Source organism: Volvox carteri (genome assembly GCF_000143455.1).
Source record: "Volvox carteri f. nagariensis unplaced genomic scaffold VOLCAscaffold_94, whole genome shotgun sequence".
In the NCBI taxonomy this organism is placed as follows: domain Eukaryota; kingdom Viridiplantae; phylum Chlorophyta; class Chlorophyceae; order Chlamydomonadales; family Volvocaceae; genus Volvox; species Volvox carteri.
In genome coordinates this window covers 12114-22644 of record NW_003307637.1, presented here as the reverse complement: position 1 = coordinate 22644, position 10531 = coordinate 12114, and the positions used below count along the sequence as shown (strand labels likewise).

The 10531-nt window shown below is 54.4% G+C and overlaps 1 protein-coding gene across 1 annotated transcript in view; it reads left to right on the top strand.

The window, feature by feature from the left end:
* Positions 1-694: 694 nt before the first annotated feature.
* Positions 695-10531, top strand: part of VOLCADRAFT_108130 (uncharacterized protein) — a gene marked incomplete at its 3' end in the record, with an annotated part of 20818 nt that continues 10981 nt past the window's right edge. Inside the window, exons 1-12 of the mRNA XM_002958423.1 lie at positions 695-956; positions 1236-1342; positions 1689-1758; positions 2152-2188; positions 2349-2428; positions 4040-4221; positions 4419-4474; positions 4534-4637; positions 5015-5751; positions 5978-6656; positions 7337-7382; positions 10181-10451. Coding sequence (XP_002958469.1) covers positions 912-956; positions 1236-1342; positions 1689-1758; positions 2152-2188; positions 2349-2428; positions 4040-4221; positions 4419-4474; positions 4534-4637; positions 5015-5751; positions 5978-6656; positions 7337-7382; positions 10181-10451 — 2414 coding nt within the window. The 5' untranslated portion in view covers positions 695-911. The remainder of the gene's footprint in view (positions 957-1235; positions 1343-1688; positions 1759-2151; positions 2189-2348; positions 2429-4039; positions 4222-4418; positions 4475-4533; positions 4638-5014; positions 5752-5977; positions 6657-7336; positions 7383-10180; positions 10452-10531) is intronic.

Here is a 10531-nt window from a genome sequence, read left to right as displayed (position 1 = left end):
ACACGCACCCTGGTTCCAAGCTTGGCTGCGACGGACGGTGTGAGCAGGCGCGGCAATGCGCGGCAGAGAACGGATGACGACACCTGCGCCATCAGAGTGAGTTTGGAAGGTGGACCTGGCATCATGAGAAATATATACAAATTCCTATTATTGCCCTCACGTGACCGTGTTGTGTGAGCGCCGGACGACAAGCCTATACAACCCGGAAAAGCCCCACACAGTACCAGGGCCCAGTGGCGGACTTCGTGCATGCGTATTTATGTGTTATATAATTTTTTTATTGACCCACTATGGACAGGTAGCCAGCTACGTGACTGCGTTTACTTGACTAGTATGTTCCTCAAGAAAAATATAGCTTTTATCAGACGCACTTGTGTCAAACGCCTGGTGCCCAGGATCTGAGTGAAGTGCGGTTGCGACCTAACACGCTGGACTTTGCCCCGAGCAGGCAATGCACAAAGGGACATCAGACTGCGAGGAAACGCCCGAGAGGGTAAGCGGAAGATAGGTGGACTGGATAACTAACCTTGTCGTCTACCTAGTGTCAGGCCAGCGTACCATGCTATGTCGATTGGCAGCAGTTAGTTGTAGTGAACGACATTTTCTGCCGTGCAAATGGAAGAACCCTTGTGGCACTCCTTTCGCTTGGCTCAAGAAACAATTCTTAAACCAGTTTCTTCTATTCTGTGAGTTACATTTGTTTGCGTATACAGTATTAGACTATTGAAGTCAGCTGTCAAACACCTCGGAACCAACAGTTTGCCTGCCGTCAGATACCCAGTCAACGTGCTCAAGGCCCAGGCTATTATCTTTTGGTTGGAATTTGAATCTACAAGGCGTACTTTGCATTGCGACATCTGCAACTTCGACTATTGGCTAGGGAGTTGGCAAGTGAACAACGACAAGCTAACATGGCCAAATCGGGGGAGCAAAGCTTGCTTGAGCTTGACCCAAAGGTATGAAGGCAAATTTAAGGACAGAAAGAGTGTGGCTCGCCGGTCAAGCTGCCATCGACAGTTGCTTGGTCTCGGTAAGGTGAAGTTATTACAGGCAGGAAGGTTTTGGAAAAAACATGCATAATATTCGGAGATACAACACTTGAACAGAAGCAACAGCTATTGCTTCGTTTGTTGCTCGGCTTCGCTGCCATGCCACGCTTCAGCACAAGAATATAACTCTCTGTCGAGACGGCTCTGCCGCCCCGTCGTCAACCCAATCCCACATCCCTAATTCAGCAAGCACGAAAGGCCAAGATCTCCTGGAACTCTGGACTTTGCGACCTATGCGACGTCCCCGGCACCTGCTGCTTCGGCTTGCTGTGTCTGCCGTGCCTCTTCGGCAGGTCCGTCGCGGTATTTCTTGTCATGAGTTGCCGCGCGTTGTGACTCGGTGACGGTCCGTTGCCGATGGAAACCACTACGACCTGTTAAATGCGGCCAGGAGCTGTGTGGTAAAAACTCGTTCTACTTGGGTTCTGTGTCAGAATCTACATCGATGTGCACATGCCCTATTTGCGAACGTGGAATAAATAAAAAGCCAACCCGGGGTGCCAGGATGGCAGACTTCCCGCACTCCAAGACTCAGCAATCGCAGCACGCCCCGCCATCTGGGTCACACGCTTCTCGGCTTCCGAACCCCAGCATTCCCCCGGTTTCCATCTCTGATGTCACGCATGACTTGGGTCGCAGGAATTACGGCCGATTTCACAATATGGGTTGCTGGGGCCCCTGCTGCCTATACTTCTGGTGCCCCTGCCTGGTAAGCGGGCTGTGATGTAACGGAGTCACGGTGTCGGTCGGGAACCGAACTAGGCGACGGTTACACACCAGTGGGCCATGTTTGTAGTAGGTCCAGGCAAAGCGGAGGAGAAGGCCTTAACGGATCCAAGATTCGTGAAAGGCTGTGTCCTGTTTTTCGGGGACATGCTGGGAGGCCTATGGGCAGCTCCCCACGACTGTCAGGGGAGATGGATCGGTCTTTGGGGGAGGAGGACCGGAAACGGGAATTTGCGCGAAGCCTCTGGAGTCACTTACGGAGGGGCATTAGCAGGAAGAACATGCCCCTTCAATGTGCTTGCGTGGCTGTTTTTGCTCCACAAGCCCTCTTCTTGCGACGTTTCCGCCTCCGACCGCGCCTCCCATTCCCATGCAGGCCTGCTACTTCGCGACTGATTTGCGACGCAACATACGTAAGTCCCCTACTCAACGGCCTCCTTTGGGCATTCTGCTCATCTCACCGGCCGGGCTGAGAGTCGCTCGGGAGCACGTTGTGTCGATTGAGTGGTGTGGGTGACGCAGCGCCTCCTCATGCGCATTAGTTTCCGCTGCTTGCCATGTCCTGATCGACAGGCGAAAAGTACAACCTACGCCCCGAGCCCTGCAACGACTTCATGGTGCACTGCCTCTGCTCACCGTGTGCGTTGTGCCAGGTAGGCTTGCGTTTTGTGAAACTGAGCCGCGTGAAAACAGTGCGGTAGGCAGTAGGCCTGAGCCACGCGTGTGCGTACATTTGTATGGTTTGTGTACATGACCCTGACCCTTGCTTATTAACCTCCCAACGACCTAAATGGAGTGATGTTTATGTTTGGGCATCTAACCCCCGCGTGGCCTTTAGGAGGGGCCTCTATTTCGAAAAACTGCAAAAGTATTTTTATGAGGGTTGCGGCTTTAAATTGCAAATATGACGAAATGCTAGAATTTAAGGATGCGGGAGCGAAAGAATTAGCCTGCCGCTCTCACGGAATGTTCCACGCCTGCAATGATTTAGAAATGGTCGCCGCCTGCCATTTCTCTCGGGAATATGTGTGCGCGTTTATGTTCTGACGGGGGCAGCTCCACTCAAGTCCTTTCTGCTACGAAACGCGCCGAAAGTTTGGAAGCTTAATTAGGCTTCTCCTATCCCCTATCGCTTTTGGTGTCTCTTGTGTTGAACTTCGCCTCGTTCCGTCCGGCTGGCTTAGCCTGTATGGTCTTTGGTCTTGGTTTTGACGACTGCAGGAGGCGAGGGAGATGCAGTATTATGAGCAGGAGATCATCATAGCAAAGCCGCGGTGACGAAGTGGAACGAAACGCGCATAAACAAGAGGCTGCAGTTGCTAATGCTGTTGATGGCGCCTTGCGATCAAGCGCATGGGATGAATTGGGCCTGTCAGTTGCGGCGGAGAGGAAAGTTAAGGTGTCTGAGGGGAGTCTCAGGGAGAAGGGGCGGAAGAGGGCCTCACCTGGGTTGAGCTCCCTGTCAGAGCCTGCAGCCGCTCCCTCTTGACTTGATTCTGATTTGGACAACGGTTAATATGGTGGCAACGTGACAGTTCTCGTCGTCATCGCACCGTTACAAAGTTGCGGTGGCAACGAGCCGAGATCTGGCGCTGTGCTTGCGCGAGGTAGATGAACATGTAAGACCGTCAGTAGAATATATTATTGGTCCTCAACCAAGGAGTTATTGTGTCCAGCTGAGGAGGGTTAGCGTATGGCGCAGCGACATAACCTGAGTACGACCATTCGCTGGGTTAAGAACCACAATGTACCAGTTATTATAACTTTATTACTTCGCTGCAGAACCTTATAATAAAACGCGCTACGTAGGACACGTGTTAACAGTCCAACAACCGGACCTGCAGATATAACGAGGCGTTTAATAATTTAAGGGCCATTGCGTTGTACGTGCATCGCTAACTGATTGACATCATACCAGCTATTGATACATGGGGTGTAACGTAGCCGCAACCCTTAGGGAACCATTTGGCCTTCGTAGTAAAGCTTCCAAACTTTAGCGTGCTTCAGAGGTCTTAGCGACACACTTAACATGGGGTTGCTAGAGTGCTGCTTAGGCCGGAATGAGAAGCCATGCGGCCAGGCACTTGTCACCAACGATGCTTGCAAACCATCACAAGATGCCGCTCTTGGAACTTTTTGGAAACAGGGTAGCTCTCAACCCCAGGTAATACATGTACGTAGAGAGCCTTCAAATCATTTGCATAAAACGGCATGCCAGGCGTCGGCTGAAACGTGCACACACTTTTTGCACGGTCTTCCAACAGGAGAGCGCTGGGGGTTCTAAGCATGCTCCAGGCACTTCTGAGCCACCTCCGCAAGTCGACAGCGGCCGGCTTCAAGAGTTGCAGCTTGCGCTGGGAGCTCTAGAAGGCGATGGTTTCGAAGCGCGCGCAGCCCACCTGGCCTCTACGGTCCAGGAGCACCTAGGGCCAGCTGCTATTGTCAGGTTAGCAGCCGCATCAATGCTTCATTTTACTGTTTCTTTTTTTCACTATGAATTACCATTTGGATCTCGAAAGATAAGCCATACCATAAGGCCAAGTTCGTACACAAATTTTATCCATAATAGTAACCTGCGCGGCAACATTTGACCCCTCTTGCATCAGGCTGTACGGTCTGACGGCCGACGACAATGACTCACAGATGCTTCATCTTGTTCAGCTCGCGACCAGCTTTGGACAGGGCCTTGCATGGGCGCGGTGCGGGGAAGAGGCACTCCCTGGCCGTTCCCTTGCGCTGCTTTCCCTGTCCGGCACAGGCTCAGGCCGTCAGTCGTACTCGATTCTGTCCTCCGCTGTTTCTTTGAGCGCTGACCGCAGCGATACGCCACTTCTGCTTCTGGAACAAGCGATGAGCAGCAAGGTATGTCGTACATCGTACAGTTTCATGGCGCCATTTGGATGCACGCCTGAGTTGGCATAGCGGCCAAGATCGCGTCGCATGCCATGGCTGATCTACGTTATAAATAGCCAATCCGAAACATACTACGTCATTCCGCACCATTACGGAAGGTGTGCAACAGGGGAAAACTGTGCATTTTGTTGCTCTCTAGGTTCAGCTTCTAGTGACCCCCCTTTTCTCCAACACCTTCCTCCCCAAACCGCTGATTTTCCCCACTGCCGTACACATCGAACCACATTGAACAGCAGAAACCCGCCACCATCCGCCTCGACGGATATTCAGCTCTTGCACAAACGGGCACCACCAACACATCGGCCACTGCCGCTGCCGCGGTGGAGGCGCCCTCCGGCGCCCTTTCACTGCTCCCCCGGGACTGCGCTGCGGAGCTGGCCTTCGGCCAGGTCTATGGCGCCAGCCCGACGGTTTTCGCCGCGTTGCCGCTGACGTACGGCAAGCGCGTCCTGGGGGCCCTGTGGATGGCGGTGCCTCATCATGCGCCGTCCTTCCCCACCGCCGCCGCTGAAACCGCCAAGGGTGTGGCCCAATCTGCCATCGGAAACAAGGAAGGCGGCAGTAGCCATAACTACCGGGCAAATGGCAGTAGCACTCTGTTATTGGCCAACGGCCCCGCATTGGAACAGCTCGCCATGTCGGCTTCCATGGCGCTGGCGCTGGCGGCGTCAGGCGACGTGGAGTACGTGTCCTGGCTGTCCGGCTGCGTTCGCCGACTTGCCTCTTGTACGACATTGCACGCGCTCGTCGCGGGCGTCTGCAGCGCGCTGTCCAAACATGTACGACAACGCTTCCATGCAGACGTGATGGTCCAGTCGGCGCTGGTTCCGGAGCCATATTCGACGTTGGCATTCATGCTGTGCCCCGAAACCAAGCCTGCGGTGCACAGCAGCGGCGGCCCGCATGGGCTGGGGCTGTGGCTCGGCGGCCAAGGGCTGGTGTTTCCCAAGCCAAGCGCCATCCCGAGCGGTGGTCGGGATCCTGCTAATGAGCTCTGTCGGGATGGGTCATCCGGGCTGGCGCAACGGCCAAAGTACGGTTGGGAATCGGTTGTGAATCGGTTGTGAGTCCAAAAGCCGACGGCTCTGAACCCTAGGTAGCCCAGAGAATATGCGGCCACTTCCAAGTAATTCTCTTTTTTTCGCTTGAATTCGCTCACCAGGAATTCGCATGAATTCGAGTTATGTCCTCTTTCACGTGGGCATGCACGCGTGTGTTCACGCTCTGCACCCTCTGATGTACGTACATGTATGACGTGCCCATATTTCATCTACCCCAACCCCCCGCAGGAGTGTCGTCATGACCAAGTCCAGCCACAAGCCGGTTCGCCGAGTCTCCTCGCAAGCCACGCTACAGCCTTCCGAAGGTTGTACGACAACTGCTTCGGACAAACAACCATCAGCAACGGCCACTATGGCCCACGTAGCTGGATCACCCCGGGCAACGGCTGCGGACTGCACCGCAGCCGGCTTTGCTTCCCGCGGCGGGGCCCTCGGCCGCTGCTCCTCTGTGAGCCCTACATCCACCGTGTCAGCCCCCGTGCTGTGTATGAGCGCCAAGGCCTTCCAGCTCTCGCACACGCTGCTGTCCCGCCTGGTTTGTAACGCCCGCGCGCAGTCGCCGCTGGTGCAGGTTCCCAGGGGCATTGTCGTGGCGGATACGGCACGCCACGTTGCAGATGTACGGCAGCCCTCCCGCGACGTGTGCATGTTGATTGGCGCCAAGGGCAGCATGGCGGCGGGGTCTATGTGGCCGCATGGTGGAGGCGGCGGTGGCGGCGCGGGGAGCCTCGGAAACGGCTTCGCGGACCATTCCGGCAGTCGCAGCGGGCCGGGGTCCCTCCTGTTGTTGGCTATGGAGGTTGCGGATGGCGGCTGCATGTTGGGCCTTTACGTGGCCTTTCCCAACCTGATGCCGATGCCGCTGCTGACGGCGGCCCGGGACAGCTGCGAGCAGTTGGTACGGCAGGTACGGCAGTATGCTTCGCCAAGCGAGATGGAATGAGGGATGGGTTGGGGGAAGGTACAGGGGAAGGACGGCGGCACGGACAGGGTTGAAAAAGGGGCGAGAGGGGGGGAGGGAGGGAGGGAGATAGAGGGTTTGGGGGGAAAGGGGGGAAGGGATGGAAAAAGGGTTTGCTGGGGGAAGGGGGGCGCGGCAGGCAGGAAAATTCGCCGTTGGATTTGCTGATGTGTTTGATAAGCAAGGCAGTAGACGTCCGGAAGATGTTGCACCTTGCACGCCAGCAGGCTTCAAAACTGGGAAAGGCGGTGAGGAGGGGAAAAAGAGGGCCACGGGTGGGTTGTCGCCGAAGGCCGGTTTGTCGTACACCACACGTTGTTTTTGGCCTAAGGGCGAAGATGAGGTCGTCAGGGAGAGGTTCTTAGAGTTAGGAGGAGAGATCCATGCGTGTGTGTGTTTTTGTGCGTGGAGTGAAAGGGGGGAGGGAAAGGGGGACCCTGACTTGACGCAACCGGCATAGCATCCAGCCATTTCCTGTCCTCCGGGCCCTATGCTCCTGACAGCGACAGCGACTACCGATCTAGCTGTGAGGTAGTGCAGCCACACGATATCTCTTCCGTACCGGCCTCGAGCAGTTTTCCTTATTTTTCATCTGTCAATGCCGTACCCCAAATCCTGCCGTACAGATGCTTGTAGCCCTGGTCCGCCACAAGCTGCAGACCCCCGAGCTTGGTGAGTGCGTGAAAGATGACGGTGATAGTGAAGGAAATGATGGGACGCCGGTATCGAACTGCAGACTTTGCGACTGTCTTCTGGGTTAGGCTTACATTTGCTTTTGGCATCGACCATTGACTCCGTCCCTCCCGCCTTCTGTCCCCCCCTCTCCCTATACCTATATATAGGGTTGGCAAAAATACTATATTTTTTTACCCAAATAGTATAGTATAGTAAGAAATAGTACTATATATAGTAATGTAGTACTATGATACTATTACTAGGCAGGTACACGCTCCCTGTAGAAGGGGGGTGTACGACCAACCGTTGTACCTGAAAATTACACCGTTGGAAAGGTCTTCTTTTGTTCTTTCTAAATATCTACTTAGACATGAGGAAGCAGATCGCTGTGGTCATCCAGATCACTTTTTGTTAGTTCAATGCCCGGTAGGTGGACCCCAAACCCCATGTCTCAAGGCTTGTTATGGCACATAAAGACATAATCACAGATAGAAGACCCAGTGTTGACAAGACAACACACGGACGCCATACTAGTGAAGTTCCTGCACTACAACGGCCCAGTACGTAACCCTCCAATTCAGCAAACTGCCGCAGCTCCTGTAGAAGAACATGCCAAGCTCCTCCACGACTTGCCCCGCGAAAGTCGCGGGAATCACTGGGAGGAGGGTCTGGCCATCAATGCCGCGCCGGCGCTTGGAGAGGGCCTGCTGATCCGCCGTGCTGGGGCCCGCCGCAGCAGAGCTGGTTCCACTCTGTTGCTGTTGCTGGCTGAGTGACGCTGCACGCTGTTTGATAGCCTTGCAAGCACCTTGCTTGATGTGGTGCGCGTTGGTAAAGGATGGGTTTGCGGCGCTGAGCGGCTCATCGCAGAACAGGCAGACTAGCTTTGGTACACCACCCCACCACTCCACATCGAAGTTGTCCCAAAGACTACCCGTCTTGGCGTTCTTCTTCTGGTTACGTAGCTTGTTAAAAAGCTCGTTCCGAGAACGGAGAACTTCAGGGGGGACGTCTGGACCAGGATGCAAGCCTCTGATCGCCTTGTCATTCTTTATACTGGATTCCTTTGACATTATTCATCAATAACTACGTAGCACAGCTCGAAGACGCGGCTATAGCCCTTCAAAATACAGCTTGACTGCAGATCTCGACTTGGTCCAACTAATACTGGACACTATCCAAACCCAAATCTAGTACTATCTACTACTATTTTTACTATACTATTTTACTATGTACGAACGCGGTCGGAGCGTCGTAAATTAGTACCAGTTCAGGGAACGAGCCGAAACGGAAACCTGCGGAAACGGAAACCTGCGTAAATAGGTTTCGTCACGCTTTCCGCAGCGAGGCCCAGATTGGCGGAAATGCGAAAGAGAATCCGCATTTCCGCGTTTGCTGTACGGCGGAAAGTCAAAAACAGATTCCAGGCATGCGTTTGCCATTTAAAGACTGCGTTATACACTACGGAGTTATTAGATTAAGTTAAATGTCAACAACCACTGGCCCCGACCTGGGGGCTGCCGAAGTCATAGAGATTGACTGTGTTTCTGCTCAGAAGAAGGGTTTTTGATAATTGATTCCACAATGTCCGTAAACGTGGTTGAAGTTGAACAGAGCCACGTCGTTGCAGTTATCGTTGTGCGGTGCCATTTTTAGATGCACGCCCGCATCTAGATGCTTTAGCCCTCTCGCCTTTTTTATTCCTTATGATTTTTTTATTTTGAATTCATATTGTTTGGACGATTACTGGATTAATGCACAGTCAGCATAGACTTGTCCGTGAGGCATGCAGACATGCCGGACGGGTATGTGGAGTAGGCATGCAGACATGTCACTGCTCCGCAACGGACAGGGAGACGATTATTATTCAGTGTTTCAGGGCTCCCCGGGCCCTTACCCCATGTAACATACGAGTGGCAATTTCTGAGCATCCCAGAGCAATTCCGTCAGCCAACAACACTATGGGGGTGATACACGATAGGGCTGCTCAGGCCTGGGGTCTCAGGGTTCAAAGAGAGGCGGGCTGCTTGAAGGGGGCAGGGTGAACACCGTCAAGGGTGTGGGCACACAATAGTTGATCGCTTGGCCCCCGCCAACCCCAGTAATACGTTTAGGTGGCTCTACCTTCGAGCACGATTGGAATCCACCAGATTCTAGATCCCACCGGACGGAACCGCACTGCCACAAGGTGGTTTCAGACTGTCCATGTTATCGCCACACTGAGAAGAGCTAAAAAACATCGTTACATATTCATTTTATAGTTTTCGCAGCTTTCCGCAGTTTCCGCAGCCTTTCCGCAAAGGGCCTCCCGATTACGAAAAGTTTCCGCAGACCTGGTCAAGTTTCGGCTCGTTCCCTGTACCAGTTTAGAGCCCTGCATAGTAAATAGTACTATGCATAGTATTATTATGGTATAGTACTCTTTCTAGTATAGTACCCGTGCCAACCCTACCTATATACAAGCCCCGCCTCTCCTCTCCCCACCCCACCCCTGCCCATCTCCCTCCTTCACTTCATATGCACTCATGAGCTACACCCCCCCACACACACACACAGATACACGCGCGCGCACACACATGGCCAGTGGCAGGCCCGGTCAGATACTTGTAACGTTCACACACGCACACACACACGCATGCACACACACACGCACACACACACACGCATGCACACACACACGCACGCACGCACGCACACTCACACGCACACATCCCAACCTCCCCCCTTCGCACACAAATTTCAAAACACATCTCCCCCCACCCCCCACCCGACCCCGCCCCCCGCTCCGCCCGCAGCTCCCGAACTAGACACCCTTCGTGCCGGTGTACCCGGCTCCTACATCTCCATCCGAGAGCACGTCGACCACCTGCAGCTGCCCCTCGCCTCCTTCACCCCGCTACGGCCGCCACCACCAGCCGCTACAGCCGTCGCCATGGAGCGCCTGGGGCTACAGCCCTCAACCTACAGTCCACAAAACCCGCCGCCACCATCCTCGCCCCCGCTGCCACCGCATCTCGAACTGGACACCGGACAGCTACAGCTGGAAAGACGCAGCTTGGTGGCGGTGTGGGGCGCGGGAGCACCTGCCGCCAGCTTCTTGACGGGGGGCCCGCCGCCGCAGCTGGATCCAGATACCCTGACGGCGG